The sequence below is a fragment of the Notolepis coatsorum genome (genome assembly GCF_963971535.1).
Source record: "Notolepis coatsorum genome assembly, chromosome: 3".
Lineage (NCBI taxonomy): Eukaryota > Metazoa > Chordata > Actinopteri > Aulopiformes > Paralepididae > Notolepis > Notolepis coatsorum.
In genome coordinates, this window is record NC_140167.1 from 38,842,019 (window position 1) to 38,858,482 (window position 16,464).

Sequence of the window (16,464 nt, forward strand, 5' to 3'; positions counted from 1 at the left end):
GGTCATTAAGCACCTCCTGTCTGATGCATTGGGGAATCACGATCCTCTGACCACGCAGCAGTAGCTCACCACCCAGTGTAAGGTTCTCTCTTTCTGGCCAGTATGTCCCCAACTCCGGTGGGAGGTCATGCTTCTCAGGCCAACCTGTCTTACAGTATCTGATGAGCTTTGCACAGACAGGGTCAACGCCCTGTTTCTCCTGTATGCGCCTCAGCCTAGCTTCCGTGGCTGGGAGGCTTTGTACAACTGCATCCACGAACACTTTGACTTCTGTTTCCCTGTCCATTTCTTCTTGTGTGAACGTGTGTTTGACAGGAGCTCTCGACAATGTGTCTGCTGTTATCAAGCGCTTACCGGGCACATGTACAATATCGTATGTGAATCTCATCAGTCTCAGCCGATTTCACTAGTGCTTTGTTACTCAGCAATGGCACTAGTGGCTTATGATCAGTTTCCAGCCTGAATCTGACCCCCAGAAGGTAGGATGACAACCGCTCACATGCCCATGTGGCTGCCAACGCCTCCTTCTCTATTTGGGCATAATTCTTCTCTGGGCTTGACAGGCTCCTAGAGATGAACACGACCGGCTTCCATAATCCATCTGTCTGTTGTTGCGTCAGAACGCCTCCGATACCGTAGGACGAGGCATCGGCCGATACGCACGTCTCTGCTGTAGGTGAGTACGGGGCTAACGCCTGCGGGGAAATTAAAAGCTTCTTTTTGTGGGGCCTCCCAGACCCATTCATTCTTCCCGCACAACAGGTCTTTGATTGGGCGAGTGTACGAGGCCAGATGAGGTAAGAACTTGCCTCATATGGGCCATCCCCATCAGTCTTTTCACTCCTTCGACGTCGGTATTCTCAGGCATCTCCAAAATTGCTCTGACCTCAGCTGGATCCAGGGCCACCCCGTCTGCTGTGATGCGGTGACCCAGGAACATTATACTGTTTTTTGCAAACACATTTTTCACTGTTCAGTGTCAGGCCTTCTGCCTGCAGTGTCTTTAGGACCCTGTGCAATCTCTCATTATGCTCCTGTATGTCCTTTCCATACACCAGTATGTCGTCAGCATGACACTGGACACCTGTGCAGCCTTCTATCATCTGTGACATACGGCGGTGAAAATGCTCTGGGGCCGGGGCGCCCTTGTGGCACGTACCATAGTGCCATGCGCACCTACGCGGCCGACCCGGGTTCGATCCCAGCACCCGACGCCCTTTGTCGCATGTCCTCCCCACCTCTCCTCCCGTTCGCCCTCTCCTCTGTCGGTCCTGCGTGACCAAGAAAAGCTGTAAAAATGCTAAAAAATTATAATAATAAAAAATTAAAAATGCTCTGGGGCCGATGAAATCCCAAACGGGAGGCGATTGAATGCATACCGCCCTAACGGGGTGATGAAGGTTGTGAGTAGCTTGCTTTCTTCTGACAGCGGGATTTGCCAGAAGCCAGCAGTAGCATCCAACTTTGTGAATATCTTCGCCCCTTCAAGCATGGCAAGTGTCTCATCCACCGCTGGGAGGATGAGTCTCTCTCTTCTGACATATTTGTTCAAAGGTGTCATATCTACACACAGCCGTATTTTCCCTTTCGGCTTGGGAACCACGACTATGCCTGCGCACCACGGTGTGGGTCGTGTCACTTTGGAAATCACCTCCATCTTCTCCATGCGCTCCAGTTCTGCTCTCACTGTCTCTCGCAGGGGCAAGGGCACACGACGTGGAGTTGACAGGGCGTATGGGACAGCATCGGGCTCTAGCTCAATTTTGTAGGGCTCGTTTAGCTTCCCTAAGCATGAGAATACTTTGGGGTATTGAACCTTGACATCCTCTTGCTGGGCTGCGACTGTGTGCAGCCGCTTTATGAGTCCAAGCGCCTCTATTGCAGGAAGGCCTAGGAGGGGCCTGGTTAGTTCTTCTACACAGGACAATCCTCAGACATGGATCTGCTCTCTATCCCTCACACCTGACTACGACATTTTGGGGACAGAGCCTTCAGCGTGTCGACCCCCACCCAGCTGAGATCCTCTCTGCCACATCCTTGAGACTCCTTCAAGACAGCCCTGAAAAGGGCGGCTAAGTGGCTCAGTGGGCAAGGCGCTCGCCACTAATGCAGGAGATGCTGGGTCCGAGCCCAGCTCTCGGCATTGCTACCAGCTTGGCTGGTCATTCATACTAACGCAATTGGCAGTGTTAGGGGTGGGAAGCTGGTGGGTGGGGATCGGACATTGTGGACAGCGACTCCTACAGGTCGGTTGGTGCGCCTGCGCAGCAGAATCAGGAAGCAACGGGGGCGGCGTGACCCTCCCACGCAGACCCCCGCCACTGAGAGATCACGCTGTGCAGGTGAAAAGATGCGACGGCTGCCTCCTTGTGTACCGGAGGGGACACGTGAGGCTTCGTCCACATTGCAGCCGGCCAGTGGGAGGCATGGCCTAACAGCGTTCGAGACAGGGGAGGGTAGAATTGGACAATACGAAATTGGGATGAGAGAAAAATTGAAAAATGGGAGAAAAAGTAGATAAAAAAAGACAGCCCTGAAAACCCACCTGTTCATATGCCTCTGGCCTCTAGTCGTCTCCCTGTCAGTTATTATTTATTTAGTTGATCGTCTTTTTTGTTGTCTATAAAGCAACCTTGAGTTTCTTGAAAGGCGCTATATTAATCCAAGTTATTATTAGTGAAAATACAGATAGGTGTTCAGTGACTTTATACTGTCCAAATTCTCCACCGACTTAGTATAGTTTCATAGTACTTTCCATAGTAAAATTGGAGACAAAAAGGTTACTGAAATTGCATCAATCTGTACTTGTAGCTTTAGTACAAATGTTTATAAATTAACAGAAGAGTTAGAGACCAGTGGTCAGGGTTTGACCAATACAGGTTTTTGAAGGCTCAGGTTTTTGGACTCAAGCTGCCAATAGCCATTTTGTGCCGATATTCAATATCTCACAAGTTGTCCTTTTTTACTTAAATTTTTTTTTTTTAAATCCAAGAAACAACAATATTACAAGGATGCTTTACTGCCTTTGAATGAAGAATTAATTTTGGAAAGAGGGAAACAAAAGTCAATCAAACTGAACAACTGACCAACACATTCTTTCAGGTGGACAATAATCTAGTCTAAAACTACAAATGATTTGATATGCCTTCAGACATCTATCATAACATTGTATTCTAATTATATTTATCGAAACAAATGTACGGTATGTATTTAGCCAAGTTTGATAATGTTCTGCATTCTTGGTAGATTGCTCTATAAATAGCAAATCAAGGCTTTGAAGTCTGCTTGATGAGCACGGTCTATTAAAAACATAAATTAGCTCTATGAATCCTTTAATATCTTTTCCTACAAAAAGTTATGTCCTCATTCATAAATATATCAAATGCAGTGAGAACACAGGAAAACAAAGTAGGCTACAGCGATGTTTATTGTCTCAGCTGTTATGCATTTCATAGAGAACAGTTTGACATCAACAGACAAAAAAACACAAATAATTTTCTACAGAGGGGGAGAAATGACACTGTACAAAATGGAAACATAATAAAAATATATATTTTCATAATTTTTTACGAAAGTCTTCTGTACATGTTATATAAAAAAGCATTATGTACAATGACACTTAAAGACAATATCAAGCCTATGACGCTACTATTTGGTCCCTGCCAGGTCTACGACCAGAGTCAATGAGGGTGCTGTAAGCGCTGTGCTGCTGGGTTGGCCAACAGGCCCAGGATGGAGGAGAGGCAGTGCAGCTTCTCCTTTACGTGCTCAGGTAACTTCTCGTTCTCCTTGTACCTGCAGGGAGACAAGGGTGAAAACAAGGGACAATCAGGGCTTTTCACTGCAAACAAAACGCATCCCACATTGACCAGGATGTTTTATTTATTTATTTGGTACCAACCCCGTTGGTTAGAAGCGTAAAACAGTTAATGCGCACAAGGCTGTTGAAGGACGGTGCAGTACCTGGTAATCCGGCCCTCAGGTGATGTGTAGGTGATACATGAGACCCCTGCCTGCACCACCAGCTGAGACCCATCGTTGAACTGCACCCACACTTCTCCACTGGTCAGCTACACACACACAAACACACATTAGCACTCCCCTGCAAGCTCCAAAAGATCCATTGTGAAGCTGATTCTAGTGGTAAAGGGACACTCCACCTGTGTTAACAAGTCTATCTTGTTTTTGCAAGCAGGAAGTAATTTGAGTCAATGCTAGTGGAAGCCTGTGGGGTCCCAAGCCACATATATGAAAGATCACAGGCAGCTTCCCAATCACTTCACTTGGTAGTTACCTCCATCAAGAATTAAATCTTCATTTTAAGAGTCGTGGTTTGGGATTTCACAAAAATTGTTAACTAATTTGAACCCTACACACACCCCTCCATGCTCTCTCACCTAACATCCCCACTGCCCCCCCCCCCCAGCTCCATTACAAATACCTCAGATATATACTACCTCATTCAATGCAAGTTTGTAAATATTTACCATTGTTACCATCTGTACTTAACGTGTGCTATGCATGTCCCTATGTACCCCCCATGACTGCCTCTTGGATGGACAGAAAGCAGTCCCAGTTTGTGTCAGACAGAATAAAGAGTGGAGAAAGCCTTAATGTTTGATGAAGTACCTGAGATGCCCAGCCGATGTTGGGCACAAAGACAGACTTGACCACTTTCCCTGCGCTGGACCCCTGGTCCTGTCTGAGCGACACCGGGGAGCTCTTCTTATTCAGACTGGCTGAAGTGAAGTCAGACCCGCTGTACGAGATCATCTGGTCAATGAGGGGAAACAAAAGAAGAAAGAAAATACATTTTAGACCATCTATTACATTTACATTTAGATAAACCATCTCAGGGCTTTCCTTAAATAATGGTATAGGGGCGCAGCGCCACTATGACAACGCACCAGCGCCACCATGTGTAAAAAAAAAAATATATATATATATATATAAAAAAAAATAAGTCTTTATTAAACAAACACCCTCGCTGACACACCAGTACATGACTCCATGGACACCAATGATGAAGGACCGCAATGGAAACAAGCCTATGGCTTTATTGTGTTTTTTAATCCCATTGGTAAATGGTGGGCTGATATGTATACCTGTTCAATTGTATATGTGTTGTTCATTTAAATCAATAAACTATTCAATCAATCAATTTATTTATTTTTGCAGTGAAAGCTTGGGGCCAGCTTAGAAACAGACACATCATTGTCTAATACGTGATCACTCTGTTCCACTGTGTGTGTGTGTGTGTGTGTGTGTGTGTTTTCGTGTTCAACGTTAAACTATTGTGCAACCTTATACACTAATTAAATAAATTATTTGGAACTTAACCTTGTGTTTGCCATTTTATTTAAATTATGTTTTTAAGTTGCAGAAAATTACAGCAAATGGCTTCTTTATTGCACACGTTTGCCTCCCTTACAGAGGCCACAGCCCCCTCCGGACCAGCCCCTAGTTGTGAATCAGCACCATCTTGGGGAAATCCTGGGGAAAAAACGCCCAGAGTCTGTTTAAACCATCCGTCACTCAACAGACATATGTAGCCACCTGACTCTCCTGCGTCAGGCTGTAAAACACCCACCGAAGGAGTGATCCGCGGAGGATGAGGAGGCGAGGCGGCGTCTGCAGGGGCTGGTTTGGAGGGAGAGGACGACAGGCACGGAGAATCAGGGTTGACAGGTCTCCTGGGAAGGATGACACACACACAAGATTAGACACACAGGAGGACCGATGGCTAACCATAAAACACACAATTCCAAGAGATGGAAGGAGTACTGGAATATATTACATAAGTAGAGGTACTGTTACTTCAGATAAATGTTTTGACTGAGAGCACCTGTTGAGAGAAATTACTGAAGTAAAGCTTAACAAGCAGCAGGTTAAAACTTAGATCTGGTCGACTGAAAACCAGTATGAGATGTATTGTATTCCTTTCTGTGGTGGTCTTTGCAAATATTGTGATGTGTCCATCTTTACTCTTATAAAGGTTCACTAAAATGATGGACCTCAATGCATCCATTACTCCAAGATAATTCCAAAGATCATTCAATGTAATTGTGTCCAACCTCACATGGGGAAAAATAAAGGGTTACTTCTACTATGTGGAATCAAAACAGGGTCACAAATCCAACTGAATGGAGTCCAATGTTAATCTCTTGCCAACCGTTCACAGACTAATATACTTTTGTACAGTAAGACTCTCCCCCTCTCACACAGTACCATGTGAAGGTCTCTCTCCCCCTCTCACACAGTACCATGTGAAGGTCTCTCTCCCCCTCTCACACAGTACCATGTGAAGGTCTCTCTCCCCCTCTCACACAGTACCATGTGAAGGTCTCTCTCACACAGTACCATGTGAAGGTCTCTCTCACACAGTACCATGTGAAGGGCTCTCTCCCCCTCTCACACAGTACCATGTGAAGGGCTCTCTCCCCCTCTCACACAGTACCATGTGAAGGGCTCTCTCCCCCTCTCACACAGTACCATGTGAAGGGCTCTCTCCCCCTCTCACACAGTACCATGTGAAGGTCTCTCTCCCCCTCTCACACAGTACCATGTGAAGGTCTCTCTCCCCCTCTCACACAGTACCACGTGAGAAGAAGTTATTTTCATTGTCTGTGCATATTGTCCAGAAGAAGCAAGCTGCCCTGACGTCTGACAATGTAAACAAGCTTGTCTGTTTAAGTAACTGGTTCATGGCAAGAAAATAGAAGTATAGGAGCCGGGAGAGACAGAGAGAGGGGAGGCACATAGACACGTATACACACACAGGGAGAGGGGAGGCACATGGACACTGTTACAACCCCCTCCACACGGTCACCATTGTCCGCCTGTCTGCATGTATGTTATGTTCTATGTGGGCATGGCTGGAGCGCTCATCAGCGCATTGGGAGACACCTGGGCCGGTGTTCCCCATGCTCTGATAAAACACTTGCGGAGCCTAGTTGCTGGGCGCTCTCCTCCTGAGACGCCGTTAGATTAGTTTGTTGCAAATTCCTTGTCCGTATCTTTGATTGTGGAATAAATCCTCTGGTTATGTGATCTTTGTTGTCTGTGTTTCCCTCTTTGTCATCGCCTTACGGCCGGTTCGTGACAGACACATACACATACACACATAGGGAGAGAGAGGGGATGCACATGGACACAGGGAGAGAGGAGGCACACACAGGGAGAGAGAGAGGGGAGGCACACACAGGGAGAGAGGAGGCACACGCACAGGGAGAGAGAGGGGAGGCACACACAGGGAGAGGAGGCACACGCACAGGGAGAGAGGAGGCACACAGGGAGAGAGAGAGAGAGAGAGAGAAGGCACACACACAGTGAGAGAGGAGGCACACACACAGGGAGAGAGGAGGCACACACAGGGAGAGAGGAGGCACACACACAGTGAGAGAGGAGGCACACACACAGTGAGAGAGGAGGCACACACACAGGGAGAGAGAGGAGGCACACACACAGGGAGAGAGAGAGAGGGGGGGCACACACAGTGAGAGAGGAGGCACACACACAGTGAGAGAGGAGGCACACACACAGGGAGAGAGAGGAGGCACACACACAGGGAGAGAGAGAGAGGGGGGGCACACACAGTGAGAGAGGAGGCACACACACAGGGAGAGAGAGGAGGCACACACACAGGGAGAGAGAGGAGGCACACACACAGGGAGAGAGAGGAGGCACACACACAGGGAGAGAGAGGAGGCACACACACAGGGAGAGAGAGCAGGCACACACAGGGAGAGAGAGAGAGGGGGGGCACACACGGAAAGAGAGAGGAGGCACACACACAGGGAGAGAGAGAGAGGGGGGGCACACACAGTGAGAGAGGAGGCACACACACAGGGAGAGAGAGAGGAGGCACACACACAGGGAGAGGAGGCACACACACACACAGGGAGAGAGAGAGAGGAGGCACACACAGGGAGAGAGAGAGGGGGCGCACACACAGGGAGAGAGAGAGAGAGGAGGCACACACACAGGGAGAGAGAGAGAGGAGGCACACACACAAAATAAATCTATTAAATTACAGTAACTATCACATTCCACCTCTCTCTCACCTGCCAATAGTGATGGGGAAGAAGGGGGTGGTCTTGGCGCTGCGCTGCTCCTCTGCTGTGATGGCTGCCTCCAGAGACAAACACATGCTGTGACCCTCGTCAGACAGCTCCACGTACAGCCTGCTCTCCGGACTCAGGACGCTCAGCCCCACCTCACCCTTCACTGTGTACGACTTCCCACTCTTCTCCACCACGCGCACCAGCTCTGACGTCTTGTGGGTCTTTGCCCCTGTTGAGACACCACAAGAGAGCGACTGGGGGGGGTCAAACAAGTGTGCCGATCAATGAAATCAAGATTATATAGTTTTTTTATGCTTTTTCCCTCTGTTTCTTTGTGGACAAACTCAAGGTCAGTAGATTTTTCCATCTGCATTTTAATGCAAAAACAAAAGGCCCATTCACAAGTATATTTCAAGTTCCTTTTTGCTGCTATGTTTGACAGATGATAAATAGTCAGTCACCCATCCTTCTTTATTGCAGACACTATTTAGATTTTTCATCAGATCACCATGTTTCATCATTAACGTTAGTACATGTTGACGCACTTCAGACTCACCGTCATAAAAGCAAACCTCCAGGTCTGCGCTGGGAGAGTTCTCCATCAACATACACTTTGCGTACTTGGTGTACAGGGTCACTTTAGGAGTCTTGGATTTCACCAGCTGCACAAACTTGGAGGCGTACTGGTACTTCTTCCAGTACTTCTCTAAAAAATATCAAATCAAAACGTTATTGGTACACGTTGTGGGATCGGTCATCACTAGAGGTCAGCTGGTGCGGCTCGTCGTTATACCTGGAAGATCCTCGTGGCTGCAGATCAGGATATCCTCAGGAGGAGCGGGGGGGCGGTCCGACACAGGAAAACCTTTTCCATCATTAGGCTGGTATATCGTTATCTACAAGGAGTAAAGAAAAAAGCAGACTTAGTATTACAATACCGATACTATACTAGAGGTCGACCGATTAATCAGTTTGGCTGATGGGACATTTTACAAACTATCGGTATCAGCCATTTATGTTACTGATATATCGTTGTTTGATTTGCGTATTTAAAAGGGAACTGACAGGCTTCATTTTTAAGCTAGCTAGATATCGGCCAATTAATCAGCTATCTTATTATATGGGCCTTTAAAATCGGTCAACCTCTATACTATACCAATAAATTATTATTATTATGAATAATAATATTGTTATTATCAGTAGTAATATTATCATTATGCCATGTTATGAATGCGTTATTACAGCAGCTCACCATTGAGCCGTCACAGGATATTCGAAGGACTTCTTTAACCCTTTCTTGACTGCCCTGTCCCTTTAACAGCTCCATACACACTTCACAGGTGTCAAGGATGCTCACCTGAGGCAAAGACAAGATCACAAAACACAGCTTCATTAGTGAACAGCAAACTTTTAAACCAATCACGCATACACATGGTATGCTATATTAGGACATAGAGTAATAGATATGACAATGAGTTGTTACCACAGCGTTTTTGGTCTTCTGCCGGATGGGTTTCAGTCTGGAAGCACACAGGCGTGGGAACACGCTCCTCAGGGATGTCCTCTCCTTGTCCAGGCCGGGCTTGGCTTTGGTCAGACCCTGGGAGAGCTTCAGCTCCCCCCCGTGAGGTGGCTGGAACTCCCCCCCGGCTATGTTCTCCCTGTATGAGTCGGGGTTGGTCGGATGGGGGTGGTGGTACTGCATGTGCTGTTGGTTGTGCTGGTGAGGATTGGCCCCTCGGCCCGCTGGCTTATCGGTCCAGGAGTTGTGAACTCCCAAAGGCTCTCGGTCACCATGGACACTCCCACCGCTGCTGTGAGCGCTGCCGTCTGTGGGCCTCGAGCTGCCCGACCCTGAGGACGGGAAAGAAGCTTGTCCTGAGACTGAACTGTCTACACCAGGCTGTTCAAACAACAAGAGGAAAGTTGAGACTTTCAGGGTTTGACATGACCACCATCCAAACTCAGAACATTTTGGCTATAGCTGGTAAATCTCTATCTCAAACCCCCGCCTCACTTAGGCAGATCATGGCCAACTTGTGTTCAATCAAGTTTTTTATTTTCCAAAAACTACTTTGGCCGGTAAGAAATTAAACAGGGCTGTTAACATTTATAATACACTGTGGCTGGTTCACTAAAACGTAAGTTTGACGCCTTGTTTACCATCTTTACTGAACCAGTTCGATACGCCTTCTGAGTCTTGGTACTGCAAGCCTGGCCGATGTGTCGTCTGTGTGGATAATGAATATCCAGAGCTGAAAACACAAGGCGAAATTGGCACACAATTAGTCAGACCGAGACCAAAGATAATCTAAAGGAAATGTATGAAACAACAGCGTAACAACATCCTACTTGGCCAGCTGTTTGACAGGAGGCGACGGCAGCCTTCCGAGCTCTGAGAAGGGGTGTGGGGTGGAGGTCATCGGGGAGACGAGTCTTCCGCAGCCTGTTAGAGTCTCCTCCGAGTGGCATCTCTCCAGCTCAGCATGGCCCATCCCCTGGCCGGACACAACGGAGCTGGAGCGATCTGAGGACTGGGCCCTCCTTAGAAACCGAGATTGGGGCTGGCCGCTCTCCACACAGTCAACTGTCCTGCTCCTGCCCATTCTCTGAGCTCTGTCGTTGTGCTGCAGCCACTGATCTCCAGCCTCAAAGCAGGCACTGCTGGGCTGCTGGGTAGGGATGGGCGCCATGCGGTTGGGCAGGGCCGTTCCTATCATATGCCGGGTTCTCCTCTGGAAGCGGTTGCTGCTGCTGCCCGAGGTAGAAGAGGTGCAGCCCGTGGAGATGGTGGCGATGCCGCTGTCCATGGAGCCGGTGTCCCCCAACTCCTGGCGCAGGAGACTCTGGGTCATGAAGGGGTGGTCCAGTACCGCAGACAGGCTGGGCCGATGGGCAGGGTCCCTCTGCAGCAGCAGGAAGATCAGGTCCTGAGCTTCCAGAGACACGTGGTCGGGCATCTCGTACTCCCCCAGGACCACCTTGTTGAGGGTGTTCTTGACCGTGTCCGTGTCGAAGGGCGGGCGGCCCGTCAAGAAGGCGTAGAACATGCAGCCCAGGGACCAGACGTCGGACTCCAGGCCGTGGGCGCTGCGCGTCGCCACCTCCGGGGAGATGTAGTTGGGCGTCCCGCACATGGTGAAGTGCTTCTCGTTTGGGAGCGTGAGCTGTGTGGCCAGGCCGAAGTCGCCTATCTTCAGGTTCATGCCGCTCGTCAGCAGCAGGTTGGATAGGGTCAGGTCGCGGTGCATGATGCCGTGCGTGTGCAGGTAGAGCATGCCTTTCACTATCTGCAGCATGAAGTGCCTCGCTGGGAGAACAAACAACAATACAACACATCCGTTAAATGACAATGAGAGAGTGAAGACAGACACAGCGTAATACAATGCTCTTGTATCCATCCCAGAACATGATGGCCAAAATTTACAACTCATGCTAGGTAGTATTGTACACAGTACTACACACAGCTTAGTAATGAGTACTAGGGGTGTAACAATCTAAATACAGAATCGGAAATTTGAAAAGATTAAAATAATTATATTGACATTTAAAACCTTCTCTCGTTCTTTTCCCTAGGTCTCTTGTTTTATTTCCTCTCAGTTTAACTGGTATGGTACGGCTACTGCTAATAGCATAATGTTTACAACTCATTTTCATTGTTTATAACTTTGAAATAAAAAAATTAAATGTTTCTGACCTAAAGAAAGTTGTGTAGTATTTATAATCTATAATTATATAATTAAAGCTCTGTTGCATGAATACATTTCAATGCATAAATAATTTAATATCGAATAGTGACCTCAGAATCAAGATTTGTATTGAATCTGAGTGACCATTTGTGTATCATTACACTCTTACTAATGAGTATTAATATGTCCATCATTACACTTTTACTAATGAGTATTAATATGTGCATCATTACACTCTTACTAATGAGTATTAATATTAGGGATGTGAACTACAGTTTTTTGCTAGTCGACGTGTCGGAGGCATAAATTGACAATGACAGCAGCCAGCCAGCTTGTTAGATTATCTCACATTCGCTATTAAGTCAAAACAAAACCATATGTTAAAGTGGAAGCTCTGACATTTAAAGCATCAACAATGTAACTTTCGGGGGCGGTCAGGTGGCGTAGCGGAGATTGTGCTCGTCACCAATGCAAGAGGCCGCGGTCTCGACTCCCGGAGAGTCAGCATTGCCTTGGCTTGGGCTGATCGCATTCGCTATACTAACTCGTTTGGCTGAGTTAGGGGAGGGGAGCCGTGGGTGGGTCCTGGGCGTTGTGGACAGCGACCCCTACAGTTCGGTCGGGGCGCCTGCACAGCGAGGGTAGGATTTGGAGAAAGGTAGTGTGACCTTCCACACGTTACACTCTCCCGGTGAGAATCTGCGCTGCCAGGCTGGCTGCCGGCTGGCTGCACATGTGTCGGAGGAAAGCATGTGACAGTCTCCGGCCTCCCGGACCAACAGTAGGGGGGGGGAAAATAGGAAAAGGGAGGGGGGAAAAGATAATAGAAAAAAAATGTAACTTTCAGAATTAATAAATTTGTTCCTGGAAATAACGTTAGCCTGCTGCGACTCGCACATATCTAGCTGTTTGCAATGACAGCAGCCAGCTAGCTCGCTTGTTTGATTATGTCACATTCACTATTACAGCATTAACGTTGTGTCTCCGCCAGATTTGTGTCCACTTTGATGGACAGAAAGGTTTGGAGAGAGTGAACTTGCTTTTCCTTATTATAGGGGAGCACCTAGCGGTGACAGGCGCAACCTCCATCACAGTGCTCCGTAAAATGAGTAAATTGCCACCTCATTATTTCAATGGTTTATGAAATTAAAAACCACACTCTCCCATTTGGAAAACAGTACCATTAGTTTTTACCATTTAATTTTGAACGTTTCGAATAGGCTACTTTGGCAAACAGTAACATTTTGAATAGGCTATTTTGGCAAACAGCAACGTTTAAAATAGGCTATTTTGGCAAACAGTAATATAACAATTTTATTTAAATAAATAAAAAACGGTTTCCGATTACTACTATTACTGTTGACACGGAGAACATGTCGAAAGTCGGTCGTTTAGTCAACACATTATCACATCCCTAATTAATATGTATATCATTACACTCTTACTAATGAGTATAATCGCTGCATTACTTCTATCTCAAATGGAGATCCAAACTGACCTTCATTCTCCGAGAAAGGAGTCTTCCTGTCTTTAAGGTATCGACTCATCTCTCCATTATGGCACATCTCCAGCACCAAGTACACGTAGTTCCTGTCTTCAAAGTAGTTGTACAGCTTCAAAATAATAAAAAAAAAAATTTAGAATGCTTTAATGAAAAATGTTGTCCAAGGTTATTAATAATACAACGACACATGACTGCATTCTGTAGTCTTTTCTTAGAAATAGTCTAAATGATTTTCAACCCAACAAGGTTTTAATGAAGAAAGCATCTGCACAATGTGTAAGAATCGTCTTTTTCAAAGAACCTAACAAAGTTTTAACTAATACAGTTTCTATATGGTTTTCAGGGTTGTTTGTAAGTTATTCAGTTATTTTCTTCTCTTCCAGAAACAAGAAATATTATCCCTCCCCTTCATTCGTATATCACACTGAAGCACAGCTACACAGTAGTATCCACAGATTCTTTTTTTTGTGGACCAGGATGCATTTAGGAACTGATAGCACTACCAAAGCGCACTTGAATGTTCAAACACACAGAGTATCAACAGTCAACCAACCACCATTAGACAACATAACATTTAGAAGGTTGTTTTCTAAAAATCCGTTTGGCAGGAAAAATGATTCTTTTTTTTGTGGTATTTCCCTTTAAAATGGTATGGCCAGTGTAATGTTTTTTTTCTTATTATTGTCAACATAGCCTACAAAAAGTACAAAATCTACAATGCATTTATCCTACTTAAAAGTATGATCCATCAGACAACAGATAATAGCTCATATCCAGAGGTCATAGAACCCCCCCCCCCAAAAAGGGTTAAAACTAGTCAGACCTGTGCTGTTGCTTTGGTCAGTAGAATTCATTCTTGTGATGAACATTGTACCTTTTCCTGGTCTTTGAGGGTAATGATGAGCAAGGAACATTCTCAGGGACTACACTGTTCTGTTTACTACTATACATTGATAGATGGATAGAGCTTGCTGTCCTTTATTTTTAGTAAATTTTGTAATAACTACAATGTCTGTTTTTCATGATAATACATAACAATATTTAAAAATGGCAATATGTGTTTGCGAGCTGTATGATTTTAACAAACAATGGGAACATAATAGCTTTCTGGTTGCGAGCTCCTAACGGTAGGAGAGAGTAGGAAGAGTACTGAGAGTATAAGAAACACATTGTAGGTTTTGGTCTTTTCATAGGCTATGTTGACAATAATAAGAAAGATTAATTACACAAAACTTATCCTTTAACTATAGTCTTGTCTGGTATAGATTTAATGGGAACTCGAACCAACTTTACCTCCAGTATAGAAGGGTGCTTCAATCGGCATTGAATCTCCACTTCGTTAATCACACGTTGCACCATACCAGCTTTCTGCATAGCTTTCTTGTCAATCTGTAGAGGGGAGGACAATAGAAGTAATTATAGACTCATATGCGCGACAAGTATTGCGGTAAAAGTGCCGCCTGGTGCCTTGTGGTTGGTTGTCAATCTGTTGCTCCTAAAGAGACAGTGAACTTCCCATGTAGTCTATTCCATGGGGAGTCTGGAAGACTCAGGACCCAGGAGACGCATGGAAACCCATGGGAAGAGGCCTACATTTTAAAGTCCAGTAACGTTTAAAGCTGACAGATGCTCCCAACGGTTGCAGAGTGTAAACACAAATAAATCTCGTGGGGAGGTGATCTGGTAATCTTTCACTTGAAATACCCAATATTACAAGTCTATATTACAAGAACTATGTACTACTGGAACTTTGTACAACTGGCAAGCCGTGCTATGGGGTGGGTCATTACAACAGTAGTATAGCAAAGTCAAGGAGGAATTCTCACCGTTTTGATAGCAACCTCCACACCTGTGTTCACCGATTTTGCCCGGTAAACACACGCAAAGGAGCCCTTACCCAGGAGGGTGTGGACTTTGAAATCCTAAACACAAAGATGAGGGGAAAAACAAGATTAAGATGCATGACAGGGAGAAACTTCAAAACAAACCACCAAATAGACCTGATATGGAGAATTTCAGAATACAAAGATAATAGTTTTTGCTTCCTCTGGGAGAAGACAGGAGCCAGTTCACAATGGTAACGTTACCTCAATCCTGAGCTCTCCCACAGAAGAGAGAATCTTCTCATCTTTAGTGGCAATGTTTTTAAATGAAAGGTTTTGAAAGAAATAATGAATAACTTTATCAAACATAGCCACTGGAGCCTGTGACATGTTGATAGCAATAAGACTGTGGGACTACTGACTTCATCGTTATAAAAGGTGGGCTTTTTGGTTGTCAAGAGTGACAAGACACAGAAAATCCACCCACAATAGCGTTAACTGCCAAACAAGCCATCTACACCTGACGCTGTCATATGGCCAACCAACAACCTTTAATTATCCCGGCTGCCTTCCCGCTAATGAGGACCACTGATGCCCGTTGCCAAGCAGCCAGGTAATTACAAGCCTGTGCAATCTCAAGAGAAGACAACAATGTATCGAGACCAAGGTATGCTGGCAACCAGACAGCCATATCGTTATCGTACGTTAGTTATATATAAATAACGTGACCTTACATTTGAGATAAACATGTCAACTCGTGCATGATAACATTGGATGGATTGGAAGACGTATATAACATAAACGTTTAGCTATATCGCTGGACATAGTTAATTTAAAGGTAACGGGTGGGTTTGTCTGAACTAACGTTAGCTTGTTAGCATTCACAAGCTAGCCAGCGTTGCAACTCACCTCAATTTTATCGCCGATTGGAACACTCATCTTGCTCGATAGCGGTCCCGCCGACACATATATATTTATTTCATTAAATTGTGTGCATCAATAGTCTCGTATGAATGATCAAAATACAAATGAATGTTGTTCTGTCATTCCCCTCCAAAACTTTGCCGTTTCTTCCATTTTGAAAATAGCCGCGCCCGTTATCCTCGGTCCGTTGTCACTGGCTACGTCACATGATAACAAACCCTACGTACCACACCCACTTCGATGGCCGCGCCCACATCGACGCCATCGGCCTCGTATATCTGCAGAGCCGCAAGCCCAACGTCTGGGCGGGTCTTCGTGGCTTGGACTGATTGATTGATTGATTGATTGATTGATTGAAAACTTTATTAACAGTTTGCAGAATGGGTACAGTACAGCTCAATACATACAATTGTTAAGGGGATGCAGACCAGAGAAAGGCTTTCGTCTTGTTTACATCATTT

General features: G+C 45.8%; 1 protein-coding gene across 1 annotated transcript; it reads right to left on the reverse strand.

Annotated features, from left to right (window-relative positions):
* Positions 1-3,445: 3,445 nt before the first annotated feature.
* On the reverse strand, positions 3,446-16,146 carry plk4 (polo-like kinase 4). The gene is made up of 15 exons (XM_084309420.1): positions 15,989-16,146; positions 15,083-15,178; positions 14,550-14,645; positions 13,251-13,365; positions 10,416-11,373; positions 10,227-10,318; positions 9,547-9,917; positions 9,316-9,420; positions 8,857-8,959; positions 8,620-8,769; positions 8,064-8,292; positions 5,591-5,693; positions 4,630-4,773; positions 3,964-4,070; positions 3,446-3,795 (listed from the first exon to the last, which is right to left on the reverse strand). Exons 1-15 carry the CDS (start codon positions 16,016-16,018, stop codon positions 3,681-3,683), a joined length of 2,814 nt encoding a protein of 937 aa, XP_084165546.1. The 5' UTR covers positions 16,019-16,146; the 3' UTR covers positions 3,446-3,680.
* Positions 16,147-16,464: the final 318 nt, after the last annotated feature.